We start from the raw sequence: 22,891 nt of genomic DNA, 5'->3' as shown, positions 1-22,891 counted from the left end.
GCTGATTCACCAGAAGATGCATTTGTTAATATATGCCACTTTAACAAGATAAAATCTAAGTTTATTTGCAATGTCTCCTGTCACAGAAAAACTTGGCAAACACTAAAACGTACGAAATACTCTAATCTTAATGGTAGAATTAGGATGTTCATAAGCAAGAAAGAAACAGAGAGAATATAATAGCTTTGATTTTCTTTCTGGAGGATTGAACGTCATTTAAGTCATGAGTGAGAAAAGCGGGATGCCTCTGTAAATCTGTCCTCTCTTTGAAACAAGCAATTTTAGGTTGCTGTGGGTGCCTGCTTAGGAAAAAAATAGGGTTGAGGGAGAAAGAAAGAGAGTGGTGTCACAGGTCAGGGCTGAGCTATGCTGCCAGTTGTATTAATTAGACTTACTTGCACAGTCTTGCATTATAATTGGTTTTATTCAGCTTTAATTTAATTTCCATTAACCTTTGCAAAACACCCACATGTTTGGATACAGGAAAATACATCTGGGGCATTACTGCATGGATAGAAAGAATAATTTGCTCACAGTTAAAAAGCAGCTTAAGAAAAGGCACCACAGCTAATTGGCAGCCTATTCTTTATCAGCTACGAGGAGCTGTCAAATGCAAAAGGCATGAAAATATTTATGGTCATTTGTACGTGCTCTTACCAAGAAATAAAACTATCGGGCTAGTTCATACAAGGCAGATAGAACTTTCCAGGTCATGCTTAGTAAGCAGGTTAATGTTCAGTTTGCCTGACTCAAAGGCTGAAGGGCTGATTTGAACGTAAAACATCAGGTGCTGAGTCTTGCCTGCATTCCTAAACCAGACCTTCTGCAGTGCTGTGGCATCTACCTTACCCTCAAATTAGTTCTGCAGCCTCCCCCCCAACTATTTTTTTTCCACTTCATTCAGAGTATTAATATGGCATAATTTTTGCAGCATGTTATTAGACACATTATTATATTATAGAAAGCATAATTTTACCAATTCAGACATGGACCTAGGGAAGCTAAAGTTCACGGTCAAAATTGTCAAGCACAGGAGCTTGATTCACTGTCCAGCCACAACTCCACACAAGTTGTATCATAACCTCTGGGAACTGTTGGGATGTAGGGACTTCAGTATTAATGGACAAGTATAGTGTTCTATGCAAATTATATTTATTATTAATGTTTCCAGTTGAAAACCACCTTTCAGATGAACTAACATATTCAAAATCACTGCTGAGGCAAGGATTTTACACCCACTTCTGGAATGCAGTAGTTTACTGCTCTAGCTGGGATATGACACCTAGCAAATAAGAATTTTGTCCCTTGTCTGTGGTTGATATTATGACAATTTAGAATAATAATTAATAATAAATAATATATAAAAATATGTAATAATTAATAATAAATAATTAACACAACAGAATAACTTCCAGAATATATACTGGGCCACATTCTCCAGCAGGAAATTGCTGTCATCACTGCTTATCTGTCTGGATGCTGTGTTTTCTTACAACGCATTAATTACTTACATCCTTGGTAAGAAAGCAGCTTCTTAAGCCTGTAGTCTATAGGTATTTTTCAATTCCCTCTAATAAGCTCTCACTGGTGTTTCATATTACAAATGCATTTTTACCACAAGGTGCCTCTATGCTGCCAAGTCAGTTAGTTCCAATACTTGCTCCTGGATCCTAGTCCCAGACCATCTGCACTTGCACATATGCACACGTGCATGTTCACTCTCAGTGAACACAGGAGCAAAACAACCAGTTACCTCGGCTATAAAGCCCAGCTTTGGCCCAGGAGTTGCTCCTCGCAGGCGATACAAGCTGTGTCTCTCTCCCTCTGCCCCACAGAGACCTCTAGCACCCCACAGGCCTCCCAGCCTGGCACACCCATGGACACCCTTGCTTTATGCCCCAGGGCATGTCTCACAGAGCCTTGGCAGCGTGTTATAAACAGCTCCTGTGAGCTGCAGAGCAATCCTTTAATTAATCTGGGAAAGGTGTTTTCACACATAATGAAAGCTGGTTCCTATCAGCTCCTCCCTTCCAGCTTCCTGGGGAGTGCCACCTGGGCAGCCCACCCGCAGCCCAACCCCTTAGCTTTTAAGTCTCTATCTTCCTTCTCCAGGCAGAATGACCCCACACACATCCCTTGTTTCTTCCATAGCTCAGTCTTCCTGGGATCTTGCAGTTTTTCACACATATATTTAATTGCAATCCATCACTCTTTCCACTTTCATTCATCTTACATTTTTGTCCCCCTAGGTAAATAGATGCTCTCCACTCAGCTACACAGTCCCCCCTACTCAAATTAAAAGTACTACCCCAATGCATCACAAATTACAGCCTGGATAAAACCAGTTGTTATCTTGTGTCATTACTGTAGGCTGGTGCCTACAAAGTGCTGGTCACAAAAATGCCACAGGGCTCTCCAAAGGGCTCTCGGTGTTGGTGGCTGTACTGAATTGGAACTGCCAGTCCTCCAGGACAGTCAGTACAATTTACAGGGGCTAAAAAGCCAAACCTTATATGCACAGCCAAGAATTTATTATTAGTCTAATGAAAACCTTAACAGTCCAATAAAGTAACTACTATTAGTCCAGTTATGCAGTGATAAATTAATAATGATAGTCCAGATTGTCCAATTATTACAGCCCGTTCCCAAGAAAAATACCCACTGCTCAGCACCCACCCCACTGTTTGGGGCTGTCCTCATCCTGCCCAGCCCCTCTGTATCTTAGGGTCAATGGCACTGGTCTTCTCCAAGAAGGAAGGGGGGAGCCTGGGAGGAAAGTGATGTTAATGTTCTTAGTTTTCCACATCATCTCCTCCAGGAGGAGTATGACTGATGCTGGAGGGCTTCTTCATCCTCACTGTGGGTCTGTCTGGAATATTTTTTATATGTTTTCTATTGCAGTCTGCTTACTTGCTCTTTCCTCATTAATTTGCAATTTCACATTTTGTCTGAATTTGCTATATATAGCATATTTTACTTATGTCAGAGGATCATTGTTCTCTTCATTATCTCTAAAACAGGTTTAAACAAAATCCACAGGGTTTTTCTCCTCTCGTGATTAATAACTGACCGTGTGTGATTTGTGCTTAGAGTCCTGGAACCTTCAGTATCAGTCTGCGCTTACACCTTGTCACCGTGTGCTTGTACTTTCAGGGACTCCTATTACAACCCCCTGTTTTCCTTCCATCACCGTAAAGGTGTAGCTTTCTGATAACCTAATTAAAATTTTATTAGCACAACCTAGTCACATGCACATCCTTGCTATAGAGCCAATTCTGTCACTTCACAACAAAAACATCCCACCAGAAGATACACACTCAGACACATACAGACACAGACAACACTCTGTATCTACTAGTTGTGGCAATATCACTGTTAAGTCATTGATTTATGAACACACCCAGTGCACTTAAGGAGAAACAATCTGGATGATAGTTTTAAAAACTTCCACCATGATCATACTTCTGTAGTCATAAATTGATGGTCTTAAGAGTGACAGCATTTCAGGTCACTGTCCTCTGCCACAGGCCCCTGCTAGATGCCTTCATCAACTGTTGGAGATGCCCCCCTATACAAGAATTTAGTATCCAACCCCGGTCATCCCAGGTGATCCTGGCACATCTTGGTTCCACCAGGAACACTGCTACCCTGGGTCACAAATCTTTTCTGAACTACAGTGAAACTGGGAAGAATATAGTCCCAGTGACTCCTGGCAGTTCATGTTTCTCAAGCCCATATGCTGGCTTCCCTAGGATGGATGGCTGCTCTCCTTGTCAGGATTGATATCTCCAGCGTTTTTGGGGAGACTTTGTTCAAGAGTAGGAGTCGGGTTTTGGACAGACCATAGTGAACATGAGCAGTTGTTTTGTCAATTGACGGGGTTAACACAAAGGATACAGACACCAAGTTAAAGAAATAGGCAGAAAGAATAAGCAAGGTAGTGCACCTACTCATTACCACATAAAGCTAGCTATAGTGATTAAGAAAGATCCATCACCAATTGCCCTCATACTTTACCATCACCCAGACCCGTGCTTCAGCTGGGGAGCCCAGTCATAGCGGAGGGTCAGAGAGCCTTTCCCAGCAATTGGGAAGTCCTACGCAGTGCGTCTGCTCGTAGGTGAGGTCTCCATCTTCGCTGTGAGAGGGTCCTGCTTTTATACAGTTTAACAAACAAACCTATAAATCTGTATGACAAAACGCACGGGAGATATCTGGTGGACTGAGCTGCCACACTTGGGCGCGTCTGGACCTGGCCAGGATCCGGGCACGTCTGAGGAGTTCCTGTTTTTCTTTATGTTTAAAATTTATAGTTCCTTCCTGTTGTTTACTTATAGATTTCAGGGGTTGTTTCTATGGTCTCATTTCACACTTATGTGATGCTAGTCAGGAGGTTCACTCAGAAGTCAACTTTGGTTCGAGGCCTATGATTTATGCCTTTTTATTTCTGCAGTACATACAGCCCTGACAGAAGCACCAAAAAAGCAGTTGCAATGGCACGTGCAATGGCAGCAGCGGTGGGCAGCATGTTCTTGCAGTAAGGGGATGTCAGCATGGGAAGTGCACGAGCAGTTTTTGAGGAGTCTGCCGGAGCAGTCACTTGCCATAGATGAGACAGGAAAGTGCCATACACAGCACACCAGAAAAGGCCAAGGGGTGAGCTGGTGGAAAGCCTGCTGGATATGGACCAAGCCAAGCTCCATGGCTGTGCAGTGTGGATGCAGATGGCCTGCTCTAGCGGCAACTAACCTTGACGTTTTGAAGAGAAGCTACAATAGGGCTGATGCCTTCAGAAGTATAGCTGACAGCTGCCCATAGCCAAATTTGGATTTGGACAGACTCTGCACTAAGAAGAATTCATATGACACTCCTCACATGAAAGGTGAAGCTTTTCATTTATCTCCACTCATATATATTTCTAAAGTCTGGGTTACTTTTAATTATATACTTGGGAAAACCAATAAATTAATTCTTCCAGAACCAACTATGTGTTACCCCTTTTTGATCTAAGTGACTAGCACAATTCACATCATTTGATTTAGGAGGACATTTTGATGACAGATCCATATACCCCTGATGTAGTCCTCTTTATTTGGAGAGCACACAAAGTCAGGTTGCCCTGGACACAGCAGGATGCAAGCAATGGGAGACAATTTCTCTAATGTCTCCAAGTACTTCAGTGATCAATATTTGCTGAAAAGTTTTGTCTCAGCTCTTTCTCCTGGTCATGTCAGCACGGCTTCTCTGACTGAATGCCCTTCGAGTTAACCATGTCTTGTGACAGAAGCAAGTGATCCACACTCACATTCTCTATGGCCTCCTTGGATGATCCTGCAGTGATTCAAAATTTGACTTTTTCATATATCAGAGAACCTTCCACTGGTGATTTAAGCATGCAAATTACATTGCAAAGCAATGAAAAGTTACCCTGGGGATGGTCAGGCACCCTATCTCAGGTGGGAGGTCAGTCATCCAGAACCAAGGAGTGGTAACTTCTCAAATGCATTTGATGACTTGTGATTATCCACTTAGATTAATGGAGAAGTCTTCCCTACTGTCTCAAGCATATTGTGTCTTGGAAGTCCACTGTCATAGGTATTATTAATTGAGGGCTTTTATTTTTTGTGCTTTTGAGGCAGCTGGAAGGCTGCTCTCTAAGGAAGGTACTGCTGGTTCTTATTCGCCATGTTTATCATCACCTTATGGACCTCTCCACTGGTAAATCAGTGATCTTTTTGTATTAGCTCAGGATATCCTGATTTATGTTTGCTTAGTTCTTTGAACTGTTTCTCTTCAAATTCAAATGGCATTTATCCCCCATACCTAAACAGTCAGTGCTATTGAATTCTTAGATATATTTCTGTCCTCTCAAAAACCCATTGGAGACTTGCTTGAGAAAACCCAGGGAAACACTTTTTTGACATGAGTAGTACAACAAATAAATATACCTTGACATTGCTCTCAGACTGCTTGTCAGATGCGTAGAAAAGTAATAGCAACTTCCACTTCTTCTGGGTATTTGGGATGTCTTTGAGGTCAAAAGAACTAATTATTTCCTTCTTCACATGACAGACAAGTTCAAGCTTTGCTTAGCCACACCAGTTCAATTTAGTATAATTTGTTTCTACTCTATTCTTTTCTTCCGTGAGTTTAAAATAGGAGTTTAAAGATCAGTGGGGATAGGTCTACATGACATCTTTCTTTCTCCATTGATTGACTACTTCCATTGCACCTACCAAAGGTAAGTTTTGATTCATGACATCGATTTTCACTTCTACTAAGACCATTGCATATCACCCTGTCTACTTTCTTAGCCTAAAGACTTTAACCTGAGTATATGTTGCACATTCTCATGAATCCTTTTATATTGCCAGTATGGTATAAGGTGATGTAACTGTGGGTGGAAATCAGTGGGTTTGCATTTTTTGCAAGGTGTTTGTTTATATAATTTTATACAATATAAAAATAAATTACTTTTGTGCGTGCTCACAAGTGAAAACAGCCCTTTCTTTATTCATTCAACATGTATTGTGCTGCTGCTGTTCTCCCAAAATAGCCCATAATCCAGAAGAAACCATGTTGCTTTACCATGAATTAGTATGAAAGTAGAAATCTCCAGTAATGCAAGTTTGATTTTCTTCTTTTTTTATTCCTTTCAAATTCAGAAACAGTTAAAACCAGCACTTGAACTCCTGATTATAAAGCAGCTTTTGATTCTTCCAAATTGGTAAATATTTGAGAATTCTTTCCTGGCATTCAGTGGTTTCACTCACACAGTTCACACAGAGCTCAAACAAAAGCTTAGCTGTATTATTCTCTTTACTCCCAGGAGTGTAGAAACCTTGTGTTTGGTAGTGGCTAAAGGAAAGACACAATGCAATTGGCAGAGATGCAGAAACATGTATATCTTGCCAAAACAGGCACAGAAAGGAGAATGGAATGAGGGAAATATATGAATTACAGAATTATGGAAATGTGAGTCCATCAGATTAAATCCTGATGCTAGTTATATTGGTGTAAATCAATTAATACATTAAAATGTTTCCTGTGATAACAGAATTTGTTCTTTGTCTTCTATTAAAAATGTTAGTATCTGGTTTTAGTATACATTATTCCACAACACTTGTTTAAACACCTTCACCTTAGTTTTGCAAAGGAAGTTGAATTAATTTGGTACAAAATATAATGAGGCATGTGTTAGTATAATGCAGGAACAAAGAGGAGAATAGAAACACCACTATCTTTGTCTGTTATTACTGATTTGAATTTATTTTAATTTCCTATGCACAGGAGAAAATAATTGGTCTTCAGTGGTGAAGAATTAAGTTCCTAGATACTTATTTCAGTTCTTATTTTATGCTAGCCGCTCTGACATTTGATGCACAAAGAGACAGAAAAATTGGATTTATGAATCCAAGGGCCAGACTGAAAAATCCTAGCTACATTACTCCAACTGCATTTCCAGCAGAAATTGAGTTGGGTGAGTTAAACAGATTTTGTTCTTGTCTATCCATTTTGCTCTACTGACACTTTGAAAAGGTCCAAGGAACTGCATTACATTACTTTCGGTATGGGATTTCCCTTCTCTTTATGATGTCTGTAAACAGTGCTGCCATCTCTGGATGCTCCTGCTCTCCTTTTTAGAGATTTGGACTGCTCAGTTGTCCTAGTCCCTTAAGTGCTGTCAGTATCTTTAGGTCTGTATCAGCTACGAGCCACGATCAGCCTCTCCATCTAGATGCTCAGTAAACCTATGGCCTCTGTTATTATGCTGGGATTGTTTTGCTTATCTTCACTTTTCACCATGAAAGTCACTGGCCCTACAGCATGGTACCACTGCAAAGTTGAACCAAACATAGAACCTCATCCGAAACTTATCCCCAGTGCAACCATTAAAAACAGTGTTCCAGGAGAATGTGTACGTCTAGCATATCATGATCCCACTTGAACCTCTCAGATGGTCCTTAAACTGCCTGAAAGTTTGCGTAAAGGATCATCAGTGAATGGGGTGACCACTGGTGGCATGGGGTGACTCAATTGTGGTCATTTGTGCCCAGATGGCCCAGAACAGGTATAAATACAACTTACAGCAGTGGAGGACTAAAATTAAGGCTCTGAGGCAGACTTGCAAGACAGTTAAAACCAATAATGAACACTTAACCATTGCTACATCATTGTCCCTTGCTACTCTGACGATCTGAACTGTGTTCTGTTGTGAGACAGGGACATCACACCAATGTGCAGGAGTGTCCCCATGGAAAGAGACATCGGCATCCCTATCACTCAAGGGCAGTTTGGGTCCTCTGAGAACAAAGACAACCATGATGATTAGGCTGCTGTCAGCAAGGAAGGCCAGAGAAGTTTTCCATGAATCCTAATTGTCCCTTTGTCTCAGAGAAGCTCTATAGAATCCAAAAGATGATGCTATGAGTGCCTTCCACGTTCCCTTTCTAAGAGAGAATTCTTTATGGATACTTTTTAGCCATGTTCCCAATTTGGAAACCAAGACCACAGGCCTTCACAAACCAGTGCTCTGAGAAGGACAGGTTAGGATTCCTGTGTCACAGACATGCATAAATCCCACCTCGCATCTCAAGGTTCTCTTTTCTTCTTGCTTACATACCACTTTTTTGCTTTGCTTTGCCATTCTGGATGCTTCATAAGATCCTTTGCAATTACCCAGAATGGAGCTTTGTAAATTCAATCCCCATCCAGCAAGTAAACTCTCACCCAGCCTCCCAACTGCCCTGTTCAGAGAAGCAAAGAACCTCCCGGCCTTCCTCCTCTGCTTCTCATCCCACTGACTCAGAGAAGCCCATCCCTCTGCCCCTTCCCCCTTGCCTCCTGGCCTTCTTTCTCTATCTGGAGCTTCACTTTTTGGCTTCCTCTTTCTCCTTCCAGTTGAACACATCCAGTTACATGGCAGAAAGTCAAAGAAAGAAAATGAAGGCACAAACATGGAACCAGAAAACTTTGTTACAAAAATAATGGAAAAATACATGACAGAGTAATGATTAGCCCCTTCTCTGACTCCCCTTCCCTCAAATCATCTGTCAGTCATAGCTGGTGATATCTGTGAATTACCAAAACTCTGCTATGCCAGGTGGGAAGACAAATTTAAATATTAATTAGACGTAGTCAAGAAAATGTATTTTTGTGCTTAGAATCAACTCCTTGCTAATGAAGCTTTTTTTTCTGTTTATGACATACTGAGATTACCATTGACACATCCTAAAGCTTTTCCTTTCTCAGTCATTATTGGTTTTGTCTATTTTTATTTTTTTGTCTAACAATACTTCACATTTCATTTTTCTGCCAGAATTTGTTTTTAAGGTGCTTTCACACTCACACAGTTGGCTCCATAATCTTTCTGACTACAAATTCCTGGATGGAAAGGCTTCATTTCCAGACATTGACTGGTGATATAATGGTTGATCATGAGCAAGGATGAAAAGACACGGAAGGAGACTGAGAAAATGAGGTTTATATAATTTGTTAGTCTTAACAGTGGTCAGCACTATCTCGCAGGACGTGGTATAACTGGTTCCATATGCACATTTTGTAAATCCTAGTTTAAAACAGTAATGCTGACACAAGTCCTGGAGTGCAGCAGATTTTATTAACCCGAGAAATGAGTTGTTATGTGGTTACAGTCACCCTAAGATCTAAAGTGTGACTCATTTTTGTGTTCTGCATTGATCTTGGGCAGAACTGTATGTCTCAGCTGAAAACATATTTGGTATTCTGCCTGATGTTTCCATTTTGTAATAGCTTGGGAGCACCTATGAAGAAGCCTTTGAAAAGCAGATGCATCCATTATTTCTGAGTATTAAAACCAGAAGTTTCAAATAATTTTACTGTTATGACAATGACAAAAATTTTGACACAAAACAACTTGCTGTTCTATTTTTAAAGGTTGTGAATATAGTGATCATGATACTTTCTACTTAATTCTTACACATTAGCAATAACTTTATTCCATGGTGTTTCAAAGAAATGCTATTAAAGAGAAAAATGAAAGTGAGAAGCAATGAAAACCAAAAATTTGTACTTTCTGTCTGAACTTCTTCCATCACCATTTAGTAAATAGTGAGTCTGCCACTCCAGCAGCCCCACTGTGAGAAGGTATTGGGAGGATGTACTTAGATCTGTGTTTTTGTACAGAGTACTCTGTTACATAGTTCCCCAGAACTTGGGAAGTCCCTGCAGCACAGGATTGTTATGATGGGAAGACAATATGCATTAGCTGCGTATGGGATGGGTGTAATTACTGATACCCTGGAACAGTGCTGTGGATGCTCATTAGTCTGCATTTAACGTGTTGATTAGTACCTTTGGGATCACCTTGTAGTAGTTAGCACCTGAGCTTCCAAAACTATTGTTTTCTTGTATCCCTGGCATCCTCGTGTTTCAATAAGCATCTTGAAGTGTCAACTTAAACAGCAGCATTTGAAATGCCTGTGAATTCAACTCCACTTTGCTAATTGCACCTCATATTGATAGGGGCAGTTCAACTCAAGTTAACATATCAATGTTTTGAAGAGAGTGAATAACAAAGCTACACCATACCCCACTGAATCAGGACTTTCTGTTTTGCTGTCAGTATCACGTGTGCCTTGCCTGTCTACTCTAACAGTGCTTGGTTGGGATCAGTCTTTTCCATTGGAAATGACTCATGCCCTGTAGCACAGACTTCCTTTCCCCCAGCCTTCGTGACACTGTCCAAAGTAAGTACCACCCCAGCCCCCAAAACAACGAGATAAGAGGAGCTCTGTTGGGAAAGACACCCACCATCACTGCTGTTACTGTCACCCAAGAAGACAGGTTGTAGATTTACCAGGAGTGAAGGCAGCTGCAAAAAGTCGATAAGGAATGAAATTTCCTTGATCATTCGTCAGGAAGTTTACTCTTTACAAGCATATTTCCTGTTTAGTTTACACTGTGCTTAATATCCGAGGCTAGGTGAGGTAACCTGTTGGGAAAGGAATACCATTAGCATAATCACTGTTTTATTAAAGCAACACTATGAAGGCACAGCGTTGTCATTTACAGACAAATGAAAGATGAGATCCTTCTAGCATAAAGGAAATCAACAACTTCTTATGCATGGGTGCCACAACCCACACACCCATAATATTTTGAAGGACTAAAGTCTAAATAGGTCATACTGTGTTCAGAGAAGAAGATGACATGGGTTCCAAGCACCCAGTAATGTGGTTAGCACACGGCAGTGCATAAACCTTCTGGCTTGCTCAGTATGCTTCCTTCTCCGCTTTTCATTGCTGTTGGGGGCTGGGGAGGGGGCTTACAGTTTAAGGCTTTATGGAAAAAAAAATATTATAAAGAAGGGTTTAAGCTGTCACAGCTGCATGTCACTGGAGAAGTGCTCAGAAGGCATTAAAAGACTGGATTTTCTAAATAACTAGGAAATCTTACTAAGCCTTTCTCACAGGTTTATGTGTTCAATTAAATGGTAAGGTTTTGACTTAGGAAACACATTCTGTTTATAAACTAAAATGTTTCCCCTGACCATTACTGTAAAATAATCAGAATAAATTATATTAATAATGCTGTTTTGTCTAGTTTGTTGTTTGTTTTTTTTTTTTCCTCCAAAATGCATTAAAATAAAAGACAAGAATTACACTTTTCAATTTTAAGTCTCACAACAGGATTTATTGGTGCCATCTACTGGCTATTTAGTCCTTTTAAATTTCATCAAATTATGAATGATGTGTTTTAAATGCAGAGTAACAGGAACATTATGAACCTTATAACTGAATCAGCCAGCATCAAACTATGTAATTGGCAAATCTGTAATATTTAAATTACATTAAGTCAAACTTTGGTACAATGTTCCAACGGTGTAATTCAGTTATGAAGCTTTTAGATGTGCCAATAGGAGAAGGCTCGAGCCAGCGTGCAACTGCTCGTGCGCAGACTCCAAGCACTAAAGCCACACACACACATACCCCCTGTGTCTCAGAGGCAGGCTTCTTCCTGACAACTGCTGACCACTTTAGATCATTCTTCCCTAGTGCACCAGCACCTGGGGCATTAACATGTTACCACAGCAGGTAAACGTGGTCACACTGCCGTTCGCCTTTTCAGGAGGGAGGTCCCCACAAAAATTTGAAGGAGAAAAGGGTGCTTCAGTTCACAGCCCAGGCAAGCTGTCAATGTTTATGCCAAAGATGGGTTTAAGCTAATCAGATGGAGAGCGGGCAGACGATCTGTCTTACCACGTCCATCGCACAGGCGGCAGGAGCTTGGAAGGGAGCTGCTATGAGCCACTGCTGAAACCCCCTCTGCTACATTTGTCAAAAGGCATCTGAAGATGACCTAGGATTTAAACAAGGCTCTAAATCACTTAAACTCTTTGTAGTAAAAATTGCTAAACTGTAATGGTTTGAAGCGGTGCCAGAGAAAGGTCAGCAAATTAATATTACATTAACTGAAATGTTAACAATATCTCCAGTGCCAACTGAGCAAAGTACTTACACATCCAAGTAGTTGCATCTCTAATCAGCAACATATTTGAGCACATGCTTAAAATAATGATACTTAAAGGTGCTTTGCTAGATACCAGTGAGGGTGCTCACATTGCTCACTCTGGTTAGTCAAGACCTTTATAGAGACAGAAACAAATATATTTAGATCATGGCTCTGAGAACCAACCTCTGGAATAACTTGCTTAGCAACTAGGTTGTGAGCAGAGAAAGTATATTAATAAGTTGATTGAAGAAAGGGCTAACCCTTCCTTTTCTCTGCCTTTTCCCATCATCTAACAAAAATATGAGAGTCTTTAAGGAAGGAAAACAATGTTATTTAGCCATATCTGTTTTTCAGAGATTTAATCTATGTATGAAAATGCATTCTGATGGAAGGAATTAAGCCATCACTTTATATAATGCCATATTTATACAGTATGATACTAGCAGAGTTTATAGCTAAAGCTGCTAAACTCCTCACAATACCCTATTTCCTCATGTTTGTTACTTGGACAAATTTCTGTGCTTTGGCTAAAATTTCTACATCTTGGATTTTTGTCTGGTTGTTTCAGCAAAACTTCTTATTAAGCTTTCATGAAAATCATGTAAGACATGCTGGTTTTCCCATATTAAAATTATGACAGAAGGTTGTCTGAAAATTTGTTGACCACACTTACTGGGAAGCAGAGACCACTTGGTATAGATGGGCCTAGATAGTTCTGCTGCTATTTCCATGAAAATGCCTATAGGCTTAGTCAATGAAACTGGAAAATAAAGAGAATTCAGTAGAAATGTGCTGGAGTGTGGCTCTGCTGAACATGTCCTGTCCCTGCAATATTTCAGGGTATCCGAGGAACTGATGGTGTTCCTGGAGCAGAGAGCAACCCAGCAGCTTCATGAAGGGCTGAGCAAGAACTTCCCTAGACTGGCTTCAGCAGACGTGGTGTGGGGAGACTCTCTCTTGCATGCTTCTGGTGCTCTCACTGGCAGTCCCACACAGTGTGTGGCCCCTCAGAGCTCATGAAAAGAAAAATGTAGTATTTCTAGGATGGGAAGGAGCTACTGGGAGAGACTAGGACAGAAGCCAGCTGGAAGATAAGAACTGGAGTGGTAACAAAGGATAATGTAGGTGAATGTTTTCATACAGTGAAACTCACTAACTTTTACAACCTGCAAACAACATTTCATTTAACATCACATGTAAAACGTGATGGAAAATGTCAGTCGCCTCCCGATTCAGTCGTTTGTTCGTGTAGCAAGTTTAATTCCAGCTATCAAGTTACTCCATTTGCTCAAATGGCAGAGCTATGTAGATCTGCAGCAGGTAAGTAGAATCCTCCTCATGATTCATACAGGTGCTAAAATGGTTTCATGCAAGGGAATCTGGAGGGGTTTCGTGTTTCTGTCGGGTGACATAGGAAACGATACACAAAAGATCTGCATGAAGAGGGAGTTTTTAGATGCTCGTGGTCCTCTGAACAACCACATGCAGCTTCACACCCTCCACCATCCAGGGACAGATTCTCTGGGTAAATGTGCCTGACTGCACAAACTACCTCGGGGCACACTAGCAGAAAGGCAGCACTGCCTGAACGTTGTCAAACCATTTGTAAACCTGGTTTGCATGTCTCGGCATCTGGTGTTTCCTGTTCCAGTCCTGGAGTGCAGAGCGACTTGCATGGCTGAACAGCAGCCTGATGAGACCTTGGGTGGCTCCGCGCAGAGAAATTCAGTCATCTCTGCCTAGTAACCTTCAGCATGTCTATAGTTAGGTGTCATTAGCTCAGGCCCGTGTTAGTGAACAAAGCTAAAGGCTACCGGACGCGTGTTTGTCTGGTGTGCGTGGCCTCAGCCAGCAGCAGGTGTGGGTGCAGCAGGACAGTTCCTTGAGCATCCTTGAGCCGGGTCTCTGGAAGACAAGAGTAGGCTGAGCGCCAGCCACTGCGGTGCTCCTCCTGCATCTGAACACTCATTTCCCTTTGTTCTCACCTCAGCGTCCCTTTTCTTTGCAAATACCTGAGATCGCTTCCCTTTCCCTCATTGCATTCAGTCATTCCACATCGACTTGTAACACCAACCGCCTCCGCAGCCTTAGCCTCGTCTAACGACCACCCGCCCCCCTCACCTCATGAGGGTCCGGGCGTTTTGCAGGGCCGTGGGCCCCGGCCGCCATCCCAGCTGCCACAACAGCCCCCCCCCCTCCGTGGGCAGAGACACCCCGGACCCCACGCGTGGGCAGGGGCGTGGCGGGAAGGTGCGAGCCGCCCCGCCCCCGCCCCGCCAAGTATCGCGGGAGCGCCGCCCCCCCCCCCCCCCCCCGCCCGGTCCCTCCCGCTGCGGGACGCCACATCCTGTCGGTGGCGGCGGGGCGGCCGCGGCCATCGCAGCCGCGGCGGGGCGGGGGCCGCTGCCGGGCCGGCTGCGGGGTGAGCGCGGCGGGGGGAGGGCGCGGGCCCCGGCCCGGCGAGCGGCGGCTCCTCGGAGCGTCCCGGGGCGAGCGGCGGGGGGGGGGGGGGGGAGATGGGGGTGCAGCGTCCGCCGTGGAGGCGGGTCCCGGTGAGGGGGCGGCGGGGGCGCGGCCCGGGCGTGGCGGGGTTGCGGCGCCGAGGCCGCGCCCGGCGATCCCCGGCTCCTGGGCCGACTTCTCGGCCGGTTCCCCGCCCGGCCCCGCGGGCGCCGCTTCCCAGGGCGGGGCTGGGAACCGAGGGCCGGCAGCGGGGCGTTGGGAGCAGCGGTGGCTCCGGGGCCCGGGCGGGAGCGGCGGCCAAACGCACCGCTCCCCGTGGGCCAGGCGGCGCTGCGGGTGTGTGGGGGCCGGGGCGGGGGGGGGGGGGGGGGGGCGGCCGCGGGCGCGACCCCGGCGGAGCGGGGAACGGGGCGGCCCCGGCGGGAGCTGCCCCCTCGCCTGCAGGCGCCTGAGGAGGCCGCGTTCGTCCTTCGGAGGGGTGGTCGCCGCTGGTTGTTTCCGCTGATAATCGCCCTGTCCTGTCTTTCCCCGCTTCTGCAGCGCACGGGCTCGAGGAGGAGGGGAGTCGGTAAAACCGCGGTCAGCCAAAATGGGGAAATCCCTCCGGCAGCGGTGAGGAGTCTGATCGTCTGCCTTACTGCCTCGCGCTGGAACCAGCAGAGGAAGATGCGTGGTTTTATCCGCCCGCAAAGCCGGTCTGTCTAACTGCTCAGCAGAGTTATGTGCTGAAGTTGGCGATCCTGACAAAATGGGAGTACTTGGGTTGTCTGCGACCTGCAGTTTACTTCTCACTCTGGTGCGAGGGCACAGTTTATTCACGTGTGAGCCGATTACTATTTCCAGATGCTCAGGAATGCCTTACAATATGACTTTCTTCCCAAACATCATGGGACACTATGACCAGGACACGGCTGCTCTCCAAATGGAGGTATGTTCTCCCACCCCTACTGCAGTATGTGAACATAAACATTGTGGAACAGCGTTTTTTTGTTATTGAAAAATGGTTTGTGATATCTGTTGTGCTGAATGACAAGGCAGATAATGTTCAGTGACTAGGTGCTTCTTTTGAATCTTTTTGGAGAGCTGCTTGACTGTATAAGCGCTGTGTAAAGGAGCTGTTAGACGCGCACACACACACACACCCCCCCACACTCCCTCCCATTGGATCGTGTATTAGAGTGGAAAAGGAACGGGTGTAACACAGCAGTGTGGCTATTCAGACCTCTTTGGCAGAGCTGATCACCTACAGCCCAGGCACCTCACTGATACACAGAACAATTATTTAAATTCTTTGGGGACATAACTGATGATATCCTGGCCCACCTGAACTCAGGTAGGGCAAAAATAATGTTTAGAAGTTGCTCTTTGTTCCTCTCTCAGCCTATGTGCTCTAAGGAGAGGTTCCTAAACTTATTCTTAGCCTTGTTTTCCATTGTGGCTTTTACATTCTGTTGTCTTCTGACTGGATGCTGAAACTTCTGACTGAAAGAGCATTTTTCCTCTTTTTTTTTTTTTTTCTTTGTTAAACTGAAAACAAACACTTTTCTTACCTGAGTGTAACATATGGCTCCCTTGAGAATATGCCACCTTGTGGAAAGGCTTTGCCGATAGCGATAGCTATAAAGGTCCAGAGCCTCTCTGGGTGAGAGGCTTGTAAAACAAGTTTTAAACCTGTTTTAATAATGGCTTTTTGGTGGTAAGAGGAGAGGAAACATCCTAACACAGGTCTTGAAAAGCTTACCATCTTGTGCCATGCAGAGACTGAAACAGAAGTGAGTTGAAAACTAAGAAGTTTCTGATTTAAAAAAAAAAAAAAAAAAAGGTTTAATTGGAGGTGGCTACTATTACTAAAATCTTGCATATTCTTTACTGAGCTTGGAGGAGGAGCTTGGTTCAGCTGCCAAAACATTTTTTTAGTGTCATTTGTGATAGGGTTCCCTGATTGACCTCTAGCTGCCAGCCTGGAAGGGCTCAGACTTTGGTCTCGCATCATGTTTGCCAGCCCAGTGTAGATGTATGGCAAACTCTGGTATCAAATATTAAGACACCTGTATGCGAGCAACTGAATTCAGCGGGAGATCTTGGATAAATTGTGGGCTTTTAAATTGGAAGGCAGACTATAGGCTTCAGTTGTAAACTCTGTGTAGTGCCTTCTCCAGTCATTTGCCAGGAATGCTTTATACAGCATCTGCTGCTTTATCTCGTCAGGTATGCTGCTGGTTCTTCCTTGGTGTGTCTTAACTACAGCTGTGGAGCCAGCTTTTGTCAGTATTCGTGCCTTCCAGTCATGCTGCTGTTACAGAAGAAAGACCACAGAGCTATTTTTATTAGTTTGCTATGACTGACTTTTCTGAACTGTCAGTAACTTGTGCCTAATGCATGCCTACTGTGTTGAGGGAGTTCCTTCTGGAAAGGGCTCGTGGCTTTCCTGTTCTCATGTAGCAGCTACTTCATAAAAACTTGAGTGGTGGTGACAAGTTCCGTTGTTTTCTCTCTTTTTCCATCCTGCCTCCCATATGAACACCTCTGACCACTGCAGTGGTTGTTCACTGCTGAGCCAACTGTGTGGAACAACAGTGCCTATAACGATTTGATTTCCCTACCCTGTTTCATTTGCTTCCTAGTGTCCTGTCATTGCCATTGTCTGGCCTCTAATTTGGTATACCTCAATACTCTGGTGTGGTGCAGACATTTCTAAACTACCTAATTGTGTATGTATGCTGATCTCCCTGCCTTTATTTGTGATTGAGCAATGCTGATTGCCTGCTTGGTCAAACTGAGTTTTTCAGACAGCTGCTTTACTGGTGAAAGGGTAAGGAAATTTCCCTGGGCCTTTCTTCTGAGGGAGACCAGTGTGCACCAATGACACTTGCACGTTTTAATGTGATTCTACATGGTGTTCAGTAATGGCACCAGTATAGTTTGTCCATGGTTGATTGCAGCAGGGAGCTGTCTCAGGATTGTCAAAGGGTTCTGTTCTTCAGAGGACTTAGTATTGCAGCAGGGGAGGAGGAGAATACTGACTTGTGGAATACTGTTTAATTTCACTTTGCAGCCATAAAGAGGCAGCAGGTTGGAAGGTGGAGGAGACTTCTGTTGTTTTAAGAGCTTAAATTTTTCTGTAATTGGTAGGCCAAACTTTGTTCATACCAAAGAAAGAATTTTAATGGTATGTTGGTTAAAACTTGGTTCTTTTGATCCTCAGCAGGAATGCTTAAAGGCTTTGGGTTTTAATTCCATCTTGTTCTTTCCCCTCCCCTCCCCACAGCCTGTTCTCAAGACTGGGCACGGTCTTAGGATGTAAACACTGGGTTTTGAGATTGAGGCTTGTAATATTTTCCTCACTTTATCTTAACTGACTTTGAGCAAGCTGCTTAATCATGCAATTGCAGGGCACACGGTGGAAACTTCTGCAAGAAATCAAAATATTTTGTGCAGAAAGGGCCTTGATGTTAGTCCTGTTTTCTGCTCCTATCCCCTCTGGAAAGATCTTCCCATTACTTATTGGGAGTGTTTATTCCCAGAAAGAGTGAAGATTTGTCAAGGGAACAAGTATCACCTGAAGGTGAAGTTCATTCTCCAAAACTGTGGTAACGTCTCCTACGTCTCAAGGCTCTTCCGGCATGTTCTACTGTGGGGAGTCATATAGCCAGAAGAGCTGTGCTTTCCATCTACTGGAGCACAAAGGCTTCTGTACAGTTTCTTTACTTTCTGAAAAGGTGTTAAATTGTCATTTCTGGGATGGTGTCTTGATAGTAATTTTCCAGGAGAGGATGATGTGGAGCCACCATCTGCGGTGGTAGTTGTCCTCCAGGAAATCAGTTCATTTGTGGTCTTAAATTTCTGCCTCATGTATCAACTCTTCATAATGATGTTCTATAAACAAGAACACTGAACTGATTAGAGCAAGAGAAAAGACTGACTTAATCTTACAGCCTCTGTTATGGGTGTTTTGGCTAGTGATGATAGTCCTCGTGAGAGCTTATTTTTTGAAATAGAAAATTCATCATTTCCAGTTGCTCACTCCATCCCCCCCTAGTTGTTTGTTTTTGTTTTTTTTTATTCTGAGCTTTCAATTTAGCAGATTTTGTTTATGCTACTTGAGTTTTACTTTGTGTTTGGACTAGTTTTGTTTATACAACAAATGGTGATTTTAGGGATGTAAAACCACAGGGCTTTGTGGTGTGAAGTTTTGTGCATGTTAGCTAAACAGCTGCATGACAGTGGAATCTAATTATTTGCAGATGCTTACTGTATCTGTATCTCAAAGCAGCTTAACAAGTAACACTGCTCATGTTACTACTAGCTCAGATTGGAAGGCTGGAGGTCTATGGTTTGTCTAGTGAGGATAATAAATGGATGGACACAGCAGAATAGTTGGTTCATTACAGCTGTAATTAAATAGGTCTGACTCCCCCTCGTGGTCATCCACAAAGCCAAGTCACTTCTAATTCCACAGTAATCCTTACTTTAACTATGCTGGAATAGTTTGTCAACATTAAGGCATTTTTCCAGCAAGGCAGACAATACTACTGTGTCGTAACTTTTTGTTCTTATCTCTTAATCTGTTCTGCTGCAGTTCTGGAATGTGTCCACTGTAGGCAAGCCCTTAAGACTTCCTGACCTGGGTAAGATCTATGAGTCTGTAGAAGTACAAAGGCAAAAGGCTTGCCAGTGAGTTTTTAAAGCAGACTATACAAAACACTGAAAAATGTCGCACTGAGAACAATAAAGTACCTCAGAGACTGGAAAAAATGATTCAGTAGTGAGTTTTCCGTTCACTTCTGAGTTCATGACCATGTGCCGGAGTGTGTGTGTGTGTGTGCCTGTGCAGAGTTCAGTGCAACCTGCTGCAGCAGTGTGAGGAATTGCATGAGAACTGGGGTCAGTTTAAACTAACAAAACCAGTTTGAACTGGATGAAATAGTACCTTCAAAAGCTTAATACTGAAGTTCTGTGAGTTAAAATTTGAAATGTAATCACTTAATTTGCTTCCACAAAATACAAATTTACAATTAATTAAATATGAAGACACTTCCAAAAACTGGAAACTTGGTGTCTGGCAAGCTTAAATCAGCACACACATATATATATGTGTGTGTGTCTGTGTGTGCGTGTACATGTATGCATGTATACATGTGTACAGATATCCACCTTCTGTAGGCTGGGAGTTTTGGGGCAATAAGTGCTGTTTTGTATAGAAGGTTGTTATCGGGATGTTCTGAAAAGTAACACAGGAGCGAATTTACTGAAACCTCTGCAGACAGGCATCCTGTGTCTCCCTCTTACTCCATATAAGCAGTGCTTGATGTAATACATGAACCACTAGTACTTAAAACTTGAAGTTTAAATCTCTCTGCTCTTAAATTTTTGGTAGCTCAGCTTCAATTAGGAAAGCAATCAATATTCTCTGTCTTCCTGGAGTTATGTTTTGTTCCTGATGTTGCCTCAGAGCTTAAGTTGGAGAAAGGCTGCAGAGGTGTGGACATTGACCCAACGGAACAAGCCCAAGTGGCAATTTTATTCAAATTTGGCTTGTAACGTTTTTGCTGTTTCTTTACCATATGTCAGTGGTATTAACAGGCAAGGAAGGCTTGTGTAAAAAGTGGAAAATGTAGCATGCTGTACGTAATAGGTTACTTAGGACAAACTAAGGTAACTTTTCTAGCTTATCAGAACAAAGTGATGGTCACAAAAGATTTTGGTGGTAAAACATCTAAATTGCTGCTTGTTTATTAAATAAACAATCTTTGCAGATTCCTGTGGGTACACTAAATTATGGTCACTAAAAAGGTGTTTGTTACCTGTAATACTGAGGCCCTTCATCAAGTGCGGTTAGCTTGTGCAGATTGTCTGAAACCAGACAGGCAAATGTGTGTAATCCTATTACACTGGCTTTAAGCATATCAGTCATCTGCAAAATGTAATGCTGCTTTGTCTGAACAGCATTCTCTGTTCACTTGATAATGTGAATAGTACTGCCTTACTCCTTGTTCTGAGAGGATACTGCTTAGAATGCATGGGGGTCCAAAGTAATGTGTGCTTGATGAAGAGAGGGTATTTAGCCTGTGGTAACTGGGGTTCATTGAGATGGTGCTGATAGCCTCATCTTTATCCATGTTCAGAGGCTATGGCTACACTAGCACGTAATTTGTTGTAGAGGAGTGGATCACTGGGTGAAGTTGTTAGCACACTTCTTACCTGTCCACTGCAGGAGACTAAGGGATTTTACTCTGGACTGGGTTTAGGCCAGTCCTACTGTGCATGAGGTCTGAAGTTGGCCTGCGGAAAACCATCTTCCAGAACTTTTTCAACAGCAGACCTTTCTGGGAAATACTGTGGAATGCTGTAGTTAGCCTCCTGCAAATTGCTGTCCCTCGCACAGTGCCGTGTCTGGTGTTCCTGTGTAGCTGCGAGTCCTGGTGGTTTCTGAGTCTCATTGTGCACCCTGTGTCTTGGACCCCCCTCTTCTCCATGCTCATATGCCAAGTGTGGTCACTGGCTAAACCAAGGCACTGTAGGTGTGGAACGATGGCTCAGTCCTGTAGCTGTAGCCTACTCCAGGAGGACGCCAGTGAATGGAGTCGCGCAAGCTTCTGTAACGCTGTATAGAGAAGGGAAACACGGACAGAGCTACTGGTTTGGAACTGCTTTGCTGTCATTGCTAGGAGGTAGTTAGTGCTTGGGACCTGAGCTCCCTGGTAGAAACACATCATCCTTGGAGTTGGGGAAAGCCAGCAGTGGGTAAAAGCTTTCAGACCTAGAAAGTTGTATTTGAAGCTGGTATTTGTCCTTACACTTCACCGTTACGTGCAATTTCAAGATCATCTCTATGTTTTTTAAGGAAGTGGCTGTTACCCTGTGGAACCTTGTGAACTTGACCTGGTCGGTAGCAAATCCAATTAGGGAGGACAAGTCTGCTGAGGGTGATGTGACCATGATTCCAAAGGTCATTCTTCACATTATCTTCCTTTGAATAGTAGACCAGTGGACCAAAATGTATGCCATTGTGTACAGATGGCCCACACAGTTCTCCCTGTGCTGTCTGTGAGTTGTCAAACTGTGTGGGATCAAGCATCTCATTAACAGTTCACATCCAGTGCGTTGCCCCATGGCAGCTCTGGCAACGGCAACTTGATTGTCTTGCAGGGCTCATGATGCATATGTCTTCTACAAATCTAGCCTGAGAATGGAAGAGGATTCTGATGCCCCCTTTCCGAAGAAGGCTTTGTGGTGTTCAGGTGCCTTTCTGCAACTGAGAGATGCTGCTTGTCCACAGTGCTGCATGGGTCATAAGGCAGTGCAGAGCCCAAGCCCTTATTAAATGCAGGTGGAGGTGGAATGAGAATTTAGCTTCCATTTGCAGGATGGATGTGATGTTCAGTATGGCAGCTTGGCTGCAGGATGTTATCTCTGCCTTCGCTGGTAAAGAACACAAACAGGGAAGGTCCAGGAAAGGAGCACATGTTCAAATGTCAATGCTTTCTTTTCTAGTGTGACAATGCAATGATTAAATATGATAATTTCTAAAACTACTATTGTGTCATCTCTATAGTTCGCTACTTCATTTCAAAGGAGAGGGGTTGGGAGTGTTTGCATCACCGAGCTTGTCACTTTTTTTATCTCACTATCTGCTGTTGATTCACCAGCCCTTTGGGGCAAAGGTGGTTGCTTTGTCTCCCCTTACCTTTTTATACCTTTTCTGTGTATTGTATGTAGACTGTGGCTGCTGCATCACACCAGTAACTTGCTTGCCAGAGGAAAAGTTACCTATGTCTGCCCTCTGCTCCTGAGCTACATAGTGGAAATGAGTGGAGACCTGCTTGCTTTCTGCTTAGCTATTAGAAGGGCAGGTGTGCAGGGAAGCATGTGAGTGGTGTAAGCAGCTGCTGTAAATGGGGACAGATGAACTTGCTATGATATAGAGTCACAGGGG

General features: G+C 43.4%; 1 protein-coding gene across 2 annotated transcripts in view; it reads left to right on the top strand.

The window, feature by feature from the left end:
* The first annotated feature begins 14,817 nt into the window (after positions 1–14,817).
* The window catches only part of FZD6 (frizzled class receptor 6), a 30,635-nt gene continuing 22,561 nt past the window's right edge, over positions 14,818–22,891 (top strand). Inside the window, exons 1-2 of one of the 2 annotated variants that reach the window (XM_042786178.1) lie at positions 14,818–14,914; positions 15,496–15,883. In XM_042786178.1, coding sequence (XP_042642112.1) covers positions 15,704–15,883 — 180 coding nt within the window. In that variant the 5' untranslated portion in view covers positions 14,818–14,914; positions 15,496–15,703. Of the gene's footprint in view, positions 14,915–15,086; positions 15,292–15,495; positions 15,884–22,891 lie in introns of those variants that run through there. The other variant, XM_042786177.1, reaches the window with a different exon arrangement.

This window comes from Tyto alba, unplaced genomic scaffold, assembly GCF_018691265.1.
Source record: "Tyto alba isolate M040663 unplaced genomic scaffold, T.alba_DEE_v4.0 Super-Scaffold_9, whole genome shotgun sequence".
In the NCBI taxonomy this organism is placed as follows: domain Eukaryota; kingdom Metazoa; phylum Chordata; class Aves; order Strigiformes; family Tytonidae; genus Tyto; species Tyto alba.
Note: the sequence above shows the minus strand (reverse complement) of the source record. Positions and strands in the feature narration are given on the sequence as shown.